The 18,697-nt window shown below is 39.2% G+C and overlaps 1 protein-coding gene and 2 pseudogenes across 4 annotated transcripts; 2 read left to right on the top strand and 1 right to left on the bottom strand.

Moving 5' to 3' along the window:
- Window positions 1-11: 11 nt before the first annotated feature.
- MGME1 (mitochondrial genome maintenance exonuclease 1) lies at window positions 12-18,502 on the top strand. 4 transcript variants are annotated; one of them, XM_058684817.1, is made up of 5 exons: window positions 12-204; window positions 852-1,431; window positions 5,671-5,887; window positions 16,670-16,802; window positions 17,193-18,502. In XM_058684817.1, exons 2-5 carry the CDS (start codon window positions 918-920, stop codon window positions 17,352-17,354), a joined length of 1,026 nt encoding a protein of 341 aa, XP_058540800.1. In that variant the 5' UTR covers window positions 12-204; window positions 852-917; the 3' UTR covers window positions 17,355-18,502. The 4 variants fall into 4 exon arrangements, with proteins under 4 accessions (XP_058540800.1, XP_058540801.1, XP_058540802.1 ...); XM_058684818.1 differs by having other exon boundaries at window positions 849-1,431; XM_058684819.1 differs by lacking the exon at window positions 12-204 and adding an exon at window positions 230-512.
- On the bottom strand, window positions 3,577-3,674 carry LOC131486479 (U2 spliceosomal RNA; annotated as a pseudogene).
- LOC131485384 (DPY30 domain-containing protein 1-like) lies at window positions 11,841-16,757 on the top strand (annotated as a pseudogene).
- Window positions 18,503-18,697: the final 195 nt, after the last annotated feature.

The raw sequence follows: 18,697 nt of genomic DNA, 5'->3' as shown, positions 1-18,697 counted from the left end.
GGAGGGATTCCCCACGGATCGCGGGAGTGTCTATGGCAGTGAAGGAGGGGTTAGCTGCGGGAGTAGGAGCTTCGCAGTGCATGCCGGGACCACCGCCCCTTGGGCGGAGCCAAACTCGAGATCCAAGCGCGGGATCGAGGAAAGTACGGGTCCCGAGTGGTTGTCGGCGCTTTGGGAGTTCAGCGAAGTGTGGTGGCTTCGGAGGTACATACCGGTGCCGTGAGCTGGGCTTCTATTTAAGCCTTCTCTTCCTTAAATTCGATTTCCACACGAGGGGCCGAAGCCGTCCAGTCCCCACCCCGTGGTTCCACACGTAGGGCGGAGGCGGAGGCCGTCTTCAGGGGATCACGTTGGTGGGCCCCGCTGACCACCGCTTACCCCCTCGGACCTGGTGGGACCCTTCAAAAGCTCAGTTTCCACGTCTGTAAAACGGTGTCGCAGTAGTACCCACCTTAAAGCGTGTAAGGGCTTAAATGAGAAGTCTCCGCCCGGAATACCTAGCAGAGAGCCTGGTACGTAGGGATCGGTGGTTAACCGTGACCATGGTGGCCGCTGTAGGACGGGCTGGAGCGTTGCTTTTGTGTGTCTCACACACGCCTCCCTTTCTAGGCGTCCCGTTTCTTATGATTGAATATCGGGGACGTCTTGCCCCAAGCTGTAGCATTTCACATTTAACAAGTACTGTCCTTCCTGGCAAAGAGTCTTTCTTTGGAAATAGCTTTGTCCAAACACGTCGAAAAAGCTTAATGGAAGGAATACAATTTGATATGCCTTATGCTAATGCGGCTTTCATTTTGGCAGTTTAAATATTTAATACGTTTGGTATCTAATGCCACTTTTCTTTTTAGTAGGAGTGCAAAAATAAAAGGCCCTTAACATTGCAAGTAGAGTAGAGGAAAGTGAAAAAGCATCTAAAGATGAAGGCGTTTCAGACCATCTGCCGGCAGCTCAGAAGTTCAAAGGGGTTTTCTGTAGAACCAACGACCCGTGTGGATTTCTCCACTTCCTCTTATTCCTGTAGCCGGAAGAAAAAAGTGAACCCTTATGAAGAAGTGGACCAAGGAAGGTATTCTGATTTGGTACAGTCTGTCTTGTCATCCAGAGGCCTTGCTCAGACTCCAGAATCATTGTTCGAGGAGGATAATTTACTGTATGGACCTGTGAGTAAGTGTAAGCCCCCAAAGCAAGATGAGGCGGCAAAAGTTCCAGGAAACTGGTGTCCTCTCTTCAATCCAGAGAAAAGCATGAAACCAAATGCAACAAGTACTCCTACAATTCCTTTGAGAATCCCTTTGCAAAGAAACACGATTCCAAGTGTGACCAAGGTCCTTCAACAGACCATGACATCAGAACAGATTTTCTACTTGGAGAGGTGGAAACAGCGGATGATTCTGGAATTGGGAGAAGATGGCTTTGCAGAATATTCTTCAAGTAATTTTCTCAATCCTGATTCTGTATGGTTACTATGTTTTCTAGAAAATAGAGCACTGGTATCAAAAGAATGAGGGTATTTTTTGACCTGAACTAGTGAGACGCTACTTTAAAATGATAATTAGCATTAAATAGCACTCTATATTAACTCAATCATGACAGCCCTGTGAAGCATAGTATTCCCATTTCACAGATGAAACTGAAGCACAGGGATCAAGTATTTGACCAAATTACGTAGAAAATTATTTTGTTTTATAAGCTACAAACTTGAGTATTGGAGTTGCCTGTTTTCTCTGATTAAGGGGTCACCTGATAACAATTCTACTTGGCTAGGCATGCTATTCAGAATCTAGGAAATACCCCCTTGCTCTACTTTTCCTCTTTGACATGTAAGTTTAAAGACTGGCAATAAGCTGGAACACATAATTTGTTGTTTAGATCTTGGCAAATTGAGATAATAGATGCTCTTGATTGGTAATTGAAAATAAGTAAACTTTAGCATTCAACTCCTAACTTATTAACTTCTTAGACAAGTGAGGAGAATAGTTTCCTTAAAAACAGGTTCCATTCAAAAGCAAGGTGAGACGAAAGACCATTGGCACAGGTGAACTCTCTGGTCCCCATCAAGATTATATAGTTGTTTTTTTTGTTAGAGCTATGTTTTACATAGATCTTTCCTTAGCCCATGCTTCCCAGAGCAGTTATGTGTACCCCTAGTAGGTGGTACAGAGCACTTCCATTTTTAATTTCAGAAGTAATGCACTTGTTTTTAGGCACCTTAGAAAAAACTGTGTGTGGGTATCACATTAAACATGTGGTCACATCTGTTAAGTATTTATATAGGTTGTACCTGCATATGGCAAAAATGGTCAAGGTCCTAATCTCTTAGAACATTCCTCAGCTGTGTGGGGCCAAGAATCTATGCAAGAGCCACCTGCCTTTAGATAATAAGTAACAACATCTAAACTATTCTCTGTTTTCTAAACAAACAACATAAAAACATCTTTTAATGACATCTTAAAAGTTTTTTATTTGTACCACAAGAATTTAGAATTGACGTTGTTTCCACATGGGAAGTTGTTTTTCATTTTCCTTAAATCTGGAATGTCACAGCTGTGGGAATCCTGGAATTACTGAATCAGAAAAGTAAACGCAGAAACCTGCTAGGACTTGTGGGAACCTAGAACTTGTAGCCCTTGGCAGAGTAAAAAAATGCTCTGGGACCTCCTTGATAAAGGAAAGGAATTTCTGTTGGGAATGTGAACGAGCTCCACCATCCCAAAGCAGAGAGAAAACTATGGTGGTTTTACATATAATCAACTTTGTTGATCTAGATTATTACTCGGATGTGTTTCTCAGTTAACTCAGGATCAGTTTTAAGAAACAGAATCAGGGCATTTGGGTGGCTCAGTTGGTTAAGCATCCGACTTCAGTTCAGGTCATGATCTTGCGGTTTGTGGGTTCGGGCCCTGTGCTGACAGCTCAGAGCTGGAGCCTGCTTCAGGTTCTATGTCTCCCTCTCTCTCTCTGCCCCTCACACTCTGTCTCTCAAAAAAATAACAACAACAAAAAAAAGAACGGGGGGGCGGGGGATTGCTTTTTTTTTTTCTCAAGGGGGCAATCACATGAAGATTAGTGTCCTGCTCCTCTCAACCAATAAAAAAGAAAGGAAGAAAAGAAAGAGAAAGAGCATATCCTAACCCGCTAAATTGATTAATGCGTCAGGAGAGGCAGTTTTTAAGTAGTGTATTGATAAATTCCTTTCCACCTGGTCTTCCCAAAGTCTAGAGCATAGAGAAGTGCCCAGAGCTGGCATTCAGTCAAACATTTGGTCAGTTTCTCAAGCATCAATTTACCTTTTGAAGATTGCCAAGGATAACAAAGTTTGACTTTGATTTATATGTGTTGATCATAGTGGAAAAGATGGGTTTCTTCATTTTTTTTGCTACAGTGAGTTTTTAATCCTGCCGGTTCTATCAGTCAGAATCTTGGAGACTCATGGATTTTTTTTCTTTCATTCCTTTAATTTACTGAATGAATACTCTGACTTGATGCTTTCTGCAGTAAATGTATGCCTTTTAAATTTTACTTCGACAAATTCAATCATATTTAATGTTCTGAGCCTTACAATCTTTTTTCTTTTTAAAAAATTTTTAATTTTATTTAAATCCAAGTTAACATATAGTGTATAATAATGATTTCAGATACTACACTTGATCTTAGCCAAAAGGCCGAGAAGCGATTATAATAATGATTTCAGGAGTAGAATTTAGTGATTCATTACTTAGGTATAACACCAAGTGCTCATCTCAACAAGTGCCCTGCTCAATGCCCATCACCCATTTAGCCCAACACCCCTCCAGCAACCCTCAGTTTGTTCTCTACTTAAGAGTCTCAGGGCACCTGGGTGGCTCAGTTGGTTAAGTGTCCAACTCCTGATTTCAGCTCAGGTCATATCTCATGGTTGGTGAGATTGAGCACCAACTTGGGCTCTGAGCTGCGGGTGCAGAGCCTGCTTGGGATTCTCTTTCTGCCCCTGCTCTGCTCATGCTCATTTGCTCTCTCTCCTTCTCAAAAAAAAAAAAAAAAAAAAAAAAGTCTGTTATGGTTTGCCTTTCTCTTTTCTCTTATTTTTCTTTCCTTTCCCCTATGTTCATCTGTTCTGTTTCTTAAGTTCCATGTATGAGTGAAATTACATATTAATTTTCTCTGACTGGCTGACTTCTGAGCCTTACAATCTAAGGGATCCTGTAATCTAGCTTCCGATGTTCGTTGCCTCTTCTATGTGAAGAACCCAGCCAGGGGTTAAGTCTGCAGTGGAGAATGAGTTTATTTGCTTGGCAGTTGATAAAGTAGGATTTTTTTCTTCCTGTTTTTAACATGTTTGTGTTTTTCATTAAGCTAATGTATAGATGAATACTGTACTCTTACCTAGGTTTTAATTCCATCTGTCTTAAATTTCTTGTAGGCCTTTCATATGCTAGTAAGTCCAATTGAGCCAAGTACATTTGGAGTGTAATAACTCAGTTTCTCAGTTGAATTTCATTTAACTCTCCAAGTAATTCCCCAGAAGTGATTCCATTTTTTTTGTCAGTGGTAAAACTGACCTTTCAAAATCCTGGTAAAACAATAGTTGACAAATGTAATATGGTTTTGCTATTACCTTAGTGGAGGAGATTGTTTTCCTCATTTTCTATGGGTGTCTCCAAGCATGTATATTTCTTACTCTGCTCCTGTGCGTATCTAAATGATGGTCCCTGATTTTGCCTTCTTCACTGTGCTGTATAACAGACTGGAATTGAACATGGACTCAGGTGCCAAGCTGCTAGTCCACCTTTTTGCTTTGGGGCAAATTAACAGCACTGTGTAGGCTTCATTCATTAACTGGGAGTAATGATTCTTATCTTGCTGGGCTGTTGTGTTTGAAAGTGCCAAGGCCACTGCTTAGCACAATGCCTCTTCTTTGTCTCCTTCCCTTATCAAGAGTCAAGTGAATACATAGAACTTCTTGGGTTTGTTAAATATGTTTGGTTTTCTTTTCTTGAAAGTGTATGAGGATATGCAGATATCAAGTCATTATGTTGTGTGCCTGAAATGAATATAACGTATGGCAACTATAGGTCAAATTTTTTTAAGCATATGAGGAAAAAATTCAGGAAAAAATTAGGCTCTTCTTGCCCTAAAAAAAAAAATGCAGAAGAGTGTTACATATTTCTTTTCCTCACCCCCAAGTTCCAAAACATCCAATTTGTTGTTTTTAATTTGTATATGCCTTGATTTTCATTCCTTGCCATTTATTAAGCCTTAGTAAAAGGATTCCCCCACCTGTATTCATCAAGTGTTGATTGTAAAAAGAATTGTGAACAGAAGCAAAGTTCCTTAAATTTCCAATAATTACTTATCACAACCAGTTAAGTTACACTAATGGATACTTAAATTCACAGTACCCTAAACTAGGTGTGGTCCTATTGCCCCCAGATCTTCAATTGTAGCTTTGGCCTAATCCTAGAAATTCTTTATTTTAATGAATTTTATTGTTCAAGCTATTTCAGTCCCTTTGGTTTTCAAAGCGCGATTCTCAGGTTTCACAAGAGGCTGAAATGTGTATTTTAGGGATTGTCACTTTAAAGGTACTTTACGTAATTTCTAATTTTACTGTTCACAAGTTTTAAGCCATCTGTCTTTTAGTACTAGCTTTGTTCTTATTTGTTTTTCTTTTTCCCCTGATTTTCTTTTCAGACATATTTTTACAAGGGAAACGGTTCCATAAAGCCTTGGAAAGCATACTTTCACCCCAAGGAGACTTGAAAGAGAGAGATGAGAATCTTGAATCTGGATATGTCGAAAGTGTCCAGCATATTCTGAAAGATGTCAGTGGAGTGCGAGCTCTTGAAAGTGCTGTTCAACATGAGACCTTAAAGTATGTAGGTCTGCTGGACTGTGTGGCTGAGTATCAGTAAGTATTAGATTTTTTTTTTCCCATTGAAATGTGGAGATAAATTAACACAGGGTGGAACTGATGATGCCTATCAAATACTGTTTCTTCCTCTGAATTCCTGCTCCAAGGTGTAGTCTTGTGAAGTCAAAACCTATATGATACGTAAAAGAACTGGGGGCAGGGGCGCCTGGGTGGCTAAGTCAGTTGAATATCCAACTCTTGATTTCAGCTCAGGTCGTGATTTCAGGGTCATGAGATCAAGTCCTGTGTTAGGCTCCATGCTTTGCACAGAGCCTGCTTGAGATTCTCTCCCTCTGTCTCTCTCTCTAATAAAATTAAAAATTAAAAAAAAAAAAAAAAAGAATTGGGTATGGGGCAGGAAGTAAGGACAGATATAGGAGGAAGAGCCTCCTAATTCTTGTAAATCTGTGTTCCAAAATCAAAGTATTTGCTGGAGAAAAGGTATAAGTTTTCAATATCCAGCATGTTCCGCCTCCCCTAAGCCCAAGCAAACTACCAGCTGCAACATCCAATTTGATTCCTGCATTCTGTTTCCCCATTCCCCTAAAAATAGCACCTTTATCTATTGGCCCTGAAAATTAACTCTTTTCCTGGCTTCCAGGCAGTGTTTGACATAGATAGGAACTCTGAGCTTCCTAAAGCTTCCTGTGGTTTTTAAATTGCTGTTGTGTTACTGTTTTTCCCACTTATTCCATATTCCAACGGGAGATATAACCTGCAGATATCCCTATTCCAAAAAAAGGATGCAATACACAAGGATAGGGAAAAACCTGTGAGTGTAACTCTTGGAATTCTAGTTAAAATTTGAATTAAAAAAAAATTGACAGAGCATTTATTAAGTCTGGAAACTGTTTAGGCAATCAAACAGTTTTGTGCCATAGCTGCTTTGTATCTGTGAGGAGGCCTATGTGCCTAGAAATTTAATAAGCTATTTTTAGCTGCCCTTTAGATTAACCAAGGCCGCCGTTCGATCAGTTCTACCCAAGGCCTACAAGAAGTTCATGACGCCAAACGCTTAACCGCGCTGCACACAGTCCTGACGTTTGTTTTCTGCTCTTTAAGTGAAAAGCATCAACATTAAGAATATGAACATTGAACGTTTCTGAAAATTAAGTTTTCAGAAATTTTAAAAACACTTTTTAATAGGTAATATATGCATTTGGTTAATCCAAGCTATTAAAAGTAAATCTCCCATCCCCACTTTTTCTTTTAAAAAAGGTCTTTAATGTGGTAAAGTATATATATATAACATAACATTTACCATAAAATTCACCATTTTTAAGTATACAGTTGAGTATTATTACATACATTCATAATGTACAACCATCAATACCACCCATCTCCAGGACGTTTCATCTTATAAAACTGAAATCCTGGGCCCATTAAAGTAATCATTGTAATCTCCTCTATTTCCAACCTCTGGCAACCACCATTCTACTTTCAGTCTCTATGAATTTGATTGACTACTGTAAGTACCTTATGTAGGTAGAATCAAAGTATTTGTCTTTTTGTGACTGACTTATCTTTATCCTTTGATGCACAATTTTTAAAAAATTTTCCTGTATTTTTTCTTTTGTTGCCTGTGCCTTTGGTGTCACATCCATTAAATCATTGCCAAATCCAGTGTCATTAAACTTGGGCCTTGTGTTTTCTTCTAAGGGTTTTATGTAGTTTTAAGTCTTACCTTTAGTTCATGGATCCATTTTGAGTTAATTTTTGTATATGGGGTTAGGTAGGAGTCCAACTTCATTCTTTTGCATGTGGATAGCCACACTCTTCAGGGCCATTTGTTGAAAAGACTGCCATTTCCGCATTGAATAAACTGGATACCATCGTCCAAAATCATGTGACTTAGTGTGGTGAGGGTTTATTTCTGGGCTGTCTATTCATTTCTATTGGTCTATATATCTGTCTTTATACCAGCACCACACTATTTTAGTTATTATAGCTTTGTAGTAAGTTTTGAAATCAAGTATGGGTCCTCCAGTTTTCTTTTTCAAGGTTGTTTTGGCTGTTCAGAGTCCCTTGAGATTCCGTATGGATTTTAGGATGAGTTTTTCTATTTGTGCAAAAATTGTTGTTGAGATTTTTATAGAGATTATATAAATTTGTATATCACATTGGGTAGTATGAACATCTGAACAATATCAAATCTAATCCATGAACATGGTGTATTTACCATTTATGCCTTTAATTTCTTTCAGCAATGATTTGTAGTTTTCATTGTAGAAGTCTTTAGTCTCCTGGGTTAATTCTCAAGTATTTTATACATTTTGATGTTATTATAAATGGAATTGTTTTGTAATTTTCTTTCCGGATTGTTCATTGTTTACGTATAGAAATGCTCCTGACTTTTCTGTGTTGGCTTTGTATCTGCTACTTCGCTGAATTTATTTATATAGTCCTACCAGTTTTTGTGTCAATTCTTTATAGAGTTTTTTTGTTTAAGCTTATTTTTATTTATTTTGAGAGAGAGAGAGAGAAAGAGTGCATGCATGAACAGGGCAGGGGCAGAGAGAAAGAGAGAGAGAGAGAGAGAGAGAGAGAGAGAATCCCAAGCAGGCCTCACCCTCAACCCTCAGTGTGGAGCCTGACATGGGGCTCAATCCCACAGCTGCAAGATCACGTCCTGAGCCAAAATCAAGAAGCGGATGCGTAGCCAACTTAGCCACCCAGGCGCTCCTAGAATTTTTAATATAAAAGATCATGTCAACTGCAAACAGAGATAATTTTACTTCCTTTCCAGTTTGGATGCTTTTTTTTTTTTTTTTTTTTTTTAAGATTTTTAATGTTGATTTATTTTGAGAGAGACGTGGCACGAGTGGGGGAGGGGCAGAGGCAGAGGGAGACAGAATCCGAAGCAGGCTCTAGGCTCCAGGCTCCAAGCTGTCAGCACAGAGCCCGACATGGGGCTCAAACCCACGAGCCATGAGATCATGACCTGAGCCGAAGCCAGACGCTCAGCCGACTGAGCCACCCAGGCACCCCATCAGTTTGGATGCTTTTTATTTCTTTGTCTTGCCTGCTTGCTTTGGCTTGAATATCCAGATGCTGTTAAATAGAAATGGTGAATGCAGACAGCCGTGCCTTGTTCCTACTCTTAGAGGAAAACTTTCCAGTCTTTTACCATTGAGTATGATGTTTACTGTGGGTTTTTCATATATGGCCTTTACTATGTTGAGGTAGTTTTTTTCTATCCCTAGCTTGTTGAGTATTTTTTTCATGAAAGGATATTTAATTTTGTCAAATGCTTTTTCTTCATCAATTAAGGTAATTATGTAGTTTTCCTCATTCTGTTAAGGTATATTACGCTGGTTAATTTTCATTGTGTTGAATCATTTTTGAATTCCAGGAATAAAGCCCACTTTGTCATTGTGTATAATCCTTTTAGTATGTTGCTGAGTTTGGTTTACTAGTATTTTGTTGAGGATTTTTGCATCAGTGTTCGTAAGGATTATTTTTTTGTAATATTTATTTATTTTTGAGAGAGAGGGTGGGGGAAGGGCAGAGAGTGGGGAGACAAAAGATCCAAAGCTACAACAGAGAGCCTGGTGTGGGGCTTGAACTCACAAACCGAACCACAAGATCATGACCTGAGCCAAAGTCAGATGCTTAACCAACTGAGCCACCCAGGCACCCCTCATAAGGATTATTGTTCTGCAGTCAGTGTCTTTGTCTGGCTTTGGTATCACAGTAATGCTGGATTCATAAAGTGAGTCAAGAAGAGCTCCCTACTTTTCAATTTTTGGGGAAAAGTGTTGGTATTGGTATTAGTTATGTAAATGTTTGGTGGAATTCACCCATAAAGTCATCAGGTCTAGAGCTTTTATTTGCTAGTAGATTTTTGATTACTGATGAAATCTCCTTACTAATTATAGAGCTATTCAGATACTCTGTTTCTTCATGACTTAGTCCTAGTAGGTTTTATGTTTCTAGGAATTTATTTCATCTAGTTCATCCAACTTGTTTGCATATGATTTTTCATAGTACTCTTCTTTTTATTTCTGAAGTAGTAGTAATGTCCCCAATTTCATTTCTGATTTATGGAATTTGAGTCTTTCTTTTTTTCTAATCCATCTAGCTAAAAGTTTGTCAATTTTGTTCATCTTTTCAAAAAACCAATGTTTAGTTTCAGTGATTTTTTTTTTCTATTGTTTTTCTATTCTGTATTTCAATTATCTTAAATCTCTTATTTCCTTCTATAAGCTTTGGGTGTACATTTTCGTTTTTTGGTTCCTTAAGTTGTAAGGTTAAGATATTGATTTAGTTCTCCTATTTTTTAATGTATTTATTGCTATATATTTCTTCTGTAATACTGTTACAGTATTAAAAGAATGGTGTTCTTTAAGTTTTGATATGCTGTATTTTCATTTTTATTCATCTCTAAGTATCTTCTAATTTCCCCTGTGATTTTTTTCTTTGGCTGATTGTGTTAATTTCCACAAATTTGTGACTTTTTTTCAAGTTTTACTTCTGTTATTGATTTCTTTTAAATTTTTCTTTTTTTAACGTTTATTTATTTTTGAGACAGAGAGAGACAGAGCATGAATGGGGGAGGGTCAGAGAGAGGGAGACACAGAATCTGAAACAGGCTCCGGGCTCTGAGCTGTCAGCACAGGGACCCGATGCGGGGCTCGAACTCACGGACCGCGAGATCGTGACCTGAGCCAAAGTCAGCGCTCAACCGACTGAGCCACCCAGGCGCCCCCAGTTATTGATTTCTAACTTCATCTTGTGATTAGAGAAGATACTTTGTATGGCATCTTTTTAAATATATTGAGATTTATTCTTTATGGCCTAACATATGGTTTGTCCTGGAAAATTCCTGTGTGTGCTTGAAAAGATACATATTCAGTTGTTGGGGAGCAAGTGCTATATGTCTGTTAATCTAGTTGGTTTATTGTGTTGTTTTAAGTCCTTTATTTCCTTACTTACCTTCTGTCTGGTTCTACCCATTATTGAAAATAGATATTGAAGTCTCCAACTATTATTATAGAACTGTTTTGGGGGCACCTGGCTAGCTCAGTCGGAAGAGCATGCGACTCTTGATCTCAGAGTCAGAGTTCACGCCCCATGTTGGGTACAGAGATTTTTTAAATAAATAAAACTTAAAAAAGAAAGAAAGAAAGAAATGTATTTCTCCCTTCAACTTTTTTCAGTTTTTCCTTCATATATTTTGTTAGTCTGTTACTAGATGCATAAATGTTTATAATTGTTATATCTTGATGTATTGAACCTTTTATTAAAGACTGTTTTGTCTGGTTTTAGAGCCACCTTTGCTCTTTTTCAGTTATTATGTGCATGGAATATCTTTTTCTGTCTTTTCACAATCAGCCTATTTGTATCTTTGGTTATACTGTGAATCTCTTGTAGACAACATATAGTAGAATCATATGTTTTATCCATTCTGCCAAATGTAAATGGGGCGCCTGGGTGGCTCAGGCAGTTAAGCATCTGACTCTTGATTTTCGGCTCAGGTCATGATCTCACAGTTCATGAGATGGAGCCCTGCGTCTAGCTATGTGCTGATAGCATGGAGCCTACTTGGGATTCTCTCCAAAAATAAATAGATAAACATTAAAAAAAAAAAAATAGTTACAAGGAGGAACTTCTTTCATTTTGTTATTTATTTTTTACATGCATTATAGCTTTTTGGTCTCATTTCCTGTATGTTACAGTCTTCTTTTGTGTTTTATTTCCTTTTTTGTAATGAAACATTTCAAATCCTTTCTCATTTCCTTTTGTGTATATTCTATAGCTATCTTCCTTTTGATTACCATGGGGATTACATTTAACATCCCAGTTATAGTGCTTTGATTTGAATTTATACCAATTTAACTTCAATGGCATACACAGACTATGCTCCTTTGACAGCTCTGTCCCTAACCCTTTCAGTTGTTGATAGCACAAAATTGTCTTTATATATGTGCGGTTGGCGGGTTAAGGTTAAGAGTTAGAGAGGGAGTCAACATACCATCAAAAGTACCTTGGAACATGTCTAACTCGGGGTCTAGTAGAAGTGGCAAGAATTTGCCTAGTGGATCCAATACAATATGTAGTATTGGGATTTACAGGTGTAAGGAAAATGTAACCATGGAGCAGCTGAGACAAAAGAAAATGGCCGACTTGGAGCATGAATGAGAACTAGCTCCAATGGAGCCTGAAGTGGGGGAGAGACTTAAGTAAAAGGAGCTCATGTTTCAGCAGCAATAGCTGATAGTTCAGCTGGAGTTGGAAATGCAAGAAAATGAACAGGAGAACTGTAGAGAGCTCAAGAACAATTAGAGAAGGAGATGAGAATGTGTATAGAAAATAAGAGTGAAGATGTTTCACATTCAGAGGATAGATACAGCAGCCAACCCGGAAAACACAAGTTGAAATTAATGATCTGTATGGGGCACCTCACTTGAGCAGAGTGGAAGAACATGATGAGCCAATGCTATCTGATGTTTCATTAAATGTTGATCAAGATTTGTATGATCAACCAACCTGAGAAGAATAAATTTGTCTGCTTGCTTCAAGTTTTTTGTTTTAAACTGTAGAAAACAAAGTGGAGTTACAAACCGTTGTTACAATAATACTTGCTTTTATAATTGCCTGTGTATTTACCTTTATTGAAGTTTTTGAGCATCTTTAAGACCAAAAAGGTCTTTGGCTAGATCTGCTATTACATCTTTTTCAGGGGCAATTTATGTTGATTTCTTTTTTTCCTCTTTGAATGGGCCATACTTTCCTGTTTCTTTGTATGCTTTGTGACATTTTTTATTGAAAACTGGGCATTTGAATCTAGTATGTAATTCTGGAAATCAGGTTCTCCCTCTACCCCTGGGTTTGCCAGATTTTGTTCATTGTTTTTATTGGGGGTGGTGTTGTAGGTTCTTTCCTAAGGATCAGTCTGAGGTATAAACTTAAGGTCTTCTCAGGTCTTTTCTGAGCCTGTGCCTCTCCCTGGACATGCACAGTTACTGTCACTTTTTAATTTTCCGCATATATGCAGTTGCTTTTGGATGTTGTAGTCTTTAGCATCTAATTCCCAAAAAGGAAAAAAGAAAAATGAAGGGGTGGAAAAAATGTGCTTTGGCCCTTTAAATCCCCAGGCAGTCAGGCAGGTGGAAGGAGGGGCTTGCAGCAGTGGGTGTAGTTGCAATAACGATAGCTACCCTCCTCTTGTCTACACCTCTGTGAACAGAAACTGAAGTCGGTGTTGATAACACGGAGAAGGGGTCCTTTGTGTCCCCTCCCATTCCCACGAGCCGTGTGCACCTTGCTCCAGGATCCTGTGCACAGCTGCCTGCCTCATGAGGAGGAGGGGGATGGGTAGCTGCTAAGAGCTGAAATTGACCAAAATTAACCACAGTTTACCATCCAAGCCTTCAGTAGCCTCTGGATTTCCAATAATTGGATCAGACAGATTCTGCCACTGCAATTGTTGTCAAGGTGGGCCTACAGATTTCTGGTGCGTCTTACTCTTCCATCCTCCTAGAATCCTCTACCCCCATCCTGGTTTTAACCTTTGGTTAAAAGTTCTTGTGATCCTGAGATATTTTTATGACTGCATGCACTATCATTGGTCCCCACCCCCACTTACTAACAGTGCCAAACCCTGCTTTTTTCATTCTGAAAACATTCTAGAGATCCTTATTAGAGTTTATATGATCTGCAACATCCTTTTCTCTTTTAATAATTTTCCACCACTCAGAATTAGCAGTTATTAACACTTCATCACATCTGCTTCCAATTTTTTTTAAATATAACATAAATTAAGCTCACATCACCTATAACCACCTCTTATCTCCTCTCATAGACCCCTGGCCAAGGACAATCACTGTGATAAGTTTGCTACTGTGTCCTTCTAGGCTACTTCCTATATTATTTAACACACCCACAACACTGTATAATGCATGCACAGGTACACTGCCAGTCTACTCTGCATACACACACCACTGTGTATTGTTACATACATGTCTGTAATAGTCACGATACAGAGAAGTTTCTAGATATGTCTTATCACAAAGCTGGTAAGATACGAGGGTCGAGAGCCAGGCTGGCTGGGTTTCATTTCTGGCTTTTCATCTTAACGTTAGGCTAGTTACTTAGGCTCTCTGTACTTCAATTTGTTCATCTGTAAAATAAGACAGGCACTGGGTGGCTCAGTTGGTTTAGCGTCCAACTCTTGATCTCAGTTCAGGTCTTGATCTCAGGGTTGTGTGTTCAAGACCGGTGTTGGGCTCCACACCCAGCATGGAGCCTACTTAAGAAAAAAATAAAATAAGACAAAAGATAGGATCTACCTCATAGAGTTGTTATAGAGACTAAATGAGACATTCTCTGTATAGTACTTAAAATGAATACTATCTACTCAGTAACTGTTAGCATGATTATTTTGATCTTGTTCTCTGTTTTTAACTTATTTGGTATTCCTTTTTACTAATGAACCACATCCATTTCCCTGTTGGGGAAATTCAGGTAATTTCTAGTTTTTCACAATCACGAACTGCAGCAGTGAGCGTGTCTCCTTGTATACTGTTGTGAGAGTTTCTCTAGGCAGGCACGCAGGTTCATTTGCTGGTTTGTTCTGGTGGATGATATATACAGTTAGTCTGAAGTAGGCCTGGATATGAATACTTAAATTTTCCAGGCATTTGTCACTTTTATGACATTTTCCCAGGGTATCAAACCATTCTCTCCAGCAGGTACCTAAAAAGGAAATTGCTATGTTAAAGGGTATGTGCATTGTAAGTTTTCCCAGATGAAGGTGTGCTTATTTCTGCACAGTTTTAATGACACAGTGTTAGATATAATTTATTAACATTGTATCTCATAATTTCAGTATGCATTTCACTTAGGTTAGACTGAACATCTTTTCATTTGTTATGAACTGTCTTTGTTCAGTTTTAATTTGGAGTTATACTACTAAAAATCTTTTCCACATTATTAAGTTCTGCAAGTTATAGTATGAAGTATGTTTTGCAAGAGACAGCGGTCCATATCAGAAATCTTTATTTTAGGGCATTTTGATTTGCTCCAGGTTGAGAACTGAGGTTCTGGGGTTACTGGGGCCCTCTCTTCATTTGCATAGATTATAATTGTTTTGTAATATTACAAAGTTTGACAGAAATAGTAAAACTACCTCTAGACCTGCACATCTAAGAGAATACCCACTAGCTACATACGGCCTTTAAATACTTAGTGTGGCCAATCTCAGCTGAAGTATGCTGTAAATGGGCAAAGTAGGTTTCAGTGACTTAGTACAAAAAAGAAGGTATGGTATCCCATTAATAATTTTTTTCGTATTACATAATGAAATGATCAAATTTGGGGTATGTTGGGTTAAATAAAACATTAAAATTTCACCTGTTTCCTTTTTTCTTTTTTGATGTAACTACTAGAAAATTTGAAATAACACGTAGCTTGCATTTTATTTCATTTAGACAGTGCTACTCTAGGCTGACTTAAAATACATTGCATAGGTTGTAACTCTAGAGCTATGGTCACAAGTACGTAACATGCATACTTTGTACAAAATCTCCGTTTGGACCGCTGGTTTTGAAATTGAAGTTATGAAGGGCCCCTGGGTGGCTCAGATGGTTAAGTAGCTGACTCTTGGTTTTGGCTCAGGTTATGATCTCACAGTTTGTGAGTTCGAACCCCACATTGGGCTCTGTGCTGATAGTGTAGAGACTGCTTGGGATTCTATCTCTGTCCCGCCCCCCCCCCCCCCACTCATGCACACTCTCTTTCTCAGAATAAGTAAAATTTTTTAAAAATTGAAATCATGAAAGATTGAACAAGTAGTCACCAGTTGTCAGTCTACTGTCCCTGTGATCCTTCTGATCTCTGCGTTTGGCAAGTATAAAATCTCACCAGGAGAGGGGTAATGGGGAGAATGCACTGGTTATTTGACTTTCTTTAGAAACTGGCAGGAATTTTTTTCCCCCCAATATCCCTACTAGGAAGGCCCCCTGCCCTGTGTGTAAACTTTCAGGGCAGGGACCAGGTCTTCTTATCTGTATCTCTGCTTATAGTTGGTGCCTATTAAATGCTAACAGATTTTAGCCTCAGCTTTGGTTTCTGAGCAAGAGGATTTCTGAAGCACTGTGCTTCATCCTTTATGATGGGGACTTTGCTACTGATCTGTTGTGCTTCATCCACTGAGATAGTGATAGAGACATAGTTTCAATTCCCCTGTCAACTGTTAAAGAAAAGGAAGCCATGAGGGTCCAAAGGAATTTCGAGAAAGTTGAGAAACTAGAACTGTGGAAAAGTCCCCTAGCACTTCCACATGGGCCTGCCCCTGTCGTTGTCAGCCGGGTATTTCAGGAAGCACTTCCCATCACACCCCTGGCAGGCCCGTCACTGAGCTGAGTATAGGGCTCATCGGAAAGAGAACATCACACTTCTCTAATCCTCAGAAGTAGAGATCAGGGCCGCTGTCTTTTTGAAAAGTGGAGAAAGGGGCGCCTGGGTGGCTCAGTCAGTTAAGCGTCCGACTCTTGATCTTGACTCACTCAGGTCATGATCTCATGGTTCCTGAGTTCAAGCCCCGCGTCAGGCTCTGTGCTGACAGCACGGAGCCTGCTTGGGAGCCTCTCACTCTCTGCCTCTGCCTCTCTCTCTCTTTCAAAATAAGTAAACATTAAAGAAAAAAAAAATTTTTTTAAAGAAAAGTGGGGAGAGGTCATTGAGTGATAATAAACTATACCTGAGAAGAGGCTTAACCTATTAGGGTTTCTCAGTTTAGACAATTACCTACTAAGACTTCCTTTGGTTTCTCTTTAGGGGCAAGCTGTGTGTGATTGATTGGAAGACATCAGAGAAACCAAAACCTTATATCCGAAATACGTTTGACAACCCGCTGCAGGTAGTGGCCTACGTTGGTGCCATAAATAATGATGCCAACTACAGCTTTCAGGTCAGGACACTGCACCTCTGCTTATGTAAAGCCTTGGTCAATGCTTATGTATGGCCATTTAACTCCTTATGATTTTTATTCTGTTTGTGTCCCACTGTTTACTCCATTCCTTGTCCTTTTACCACCTTAAGAAGCACTTCCCTCTGTTCCTGAGCTTTCTGTCATTGCTAATAGTGCTTTAGTGTTTACAGTCCATTCTTGGATATCTTATTTGTCATCTTTGTGTTCTTATGTATCCTGATACAATCTTTCATCAACCCATCTTCGAAACCATTAGGAGATATTATTGTAGATTGTTTTGTTCTGAGTTTGCCCTGAAGCAAGACGGAAATGAACATCAACTCTGGCCCTACCGTATAAATACTGGAACTGCCCTGTGTTTCTTCCTAGGTTCAGTGTGGCTTAATTGTGGTTGCCTACAAGGATGGATCCCCTGCTCACCCCCATTTCATGGACACTGAGCTCTGTTCCCAGTACTGGGCCAAGTGGCTTCTTCGACTAGAAGAATATACGAAGAAGGAAAAGAACCAGAATATTCAGAAACCAGATTAGAGGACAGGACACTGTTTGGGAACATTCAGTAGTTCCTCACAGTTTGGGAAGATACATTGTTGTTTACTGTAGAGATGTGACAGGATCTAAGAGCTTCATTACACAAGTGGAAGTATTGTTGAAATGTAGTACAGCCAAAAAGATTGAAAAGCCAGAAGAGTTTAGATTTTAAAGGTTGGACTTGAGCATATAAAAAAAAAGCACAAGGAAGTAAGGTCTGTCACTTACCTGGAAAAGGGCAAGCAGGACTCACACAGCATTGGTGTCCCTTGGACTCCCCCAGCAAACTTTCTGTTATCCCAAGGAGGATGCCCAGTCTTTGAATTGAGATTGGAGAGGGTGAGGCTTGATGTGCAAGAAGTTCCCTCAGGGTACCCTGGGAGGGAAGGGGCCACACGCCCCCAGGCTATGTGTGGGGTGGGGGGAACTTGCATCAGCCAACTCCTACTGCCAGTGCAGCCTCCTAAAACTGGTTTTATATATTGAAGTTTTTTTTGTTTTTGTTTTTGTTTTAAATTTATTTTTAAGACAGAGACAGAGCATGAGCAGGGAAGGGGCAGAGAGAGGGAAACACAGAATCTGAAGCAGGTTCCAGGCTCTGAGCCAAAGTCGGACGCCAAAGGCCAACCAGGTGCCCCTGAAGTTTTCTATATATTTCATTTGGGGGAAAAAAGCTTCCTTTTAACTTTTTTGGAAAATAAATATGTGAGTCCTTAGCCTCAAATAAGCATTGCTCTCTGGGAAGATGGAGCATCATTGCCAGTCCCCCCTAGCATACACTAAATAACTCCCACAGGTATCCAGACCCCAGTCTGAGATGCGTAACTATAGATATTTTAGTAGCTTTATCCTGGTTTGAGTCAGTGAACCATGTGCACAGAGAAAAAGTATCATTTATGAGATTTTTCAGCTAGGGAGAACAATAATCTAATTTTTCTGTGTTTAATAAGTAATAAAAATTATTAGTTGTCACTAGGATCAGGAAACTTGAATAAATGGCCAGTGTAGCTTTGGGAGAAGGTTCCCTGTTGTATGGGATGGGTTAGCATTTGAGTGACAGCTGTGGTCTTAAAATAATAGGGTGCTACAGTCACTTTTTTCTTAGCTGTTAATTGTAAGAAATAAAATACAAGATGTGAGTAAAGTAATGAAGCCTTTGTTTCTGTTTCTTTTTATTTAGATTTGTGTGTTTCTAGAGTAATTTCATAAACCTGGAAATTGTTTAGATTTGGTTTTAGAAGTTCAGAAATCACAATTTTTTTCTAGGTTTAATTATTTATTTTGAGAGAGCACGAAAGGGGTAGAAAGAGGAGAGAGGGAATCCCAAGCAGGCTCCACACTGT

The sequence above is a fragment of the Neofelis nebulosa genome, chromosome 9, assembly GCF_028018385.1.
Source record: "Neofelis nebulosa isolate mNeoNeb1 chromosome 9, mNeoNeb1.pri, whole genome shotgun sequence".
In the NCBI taxonomy this organism is placed as follows: Eukaryota; Metazoa; Chordata; class Mammalia; order Carnivora; family Felidae; genus Neofelis; species Neofelis nebulosa.
Note: the sequence above shows the minus strand (reverse complement) of the source record. Positions and strands in the feature narration are given on the sequence as shown.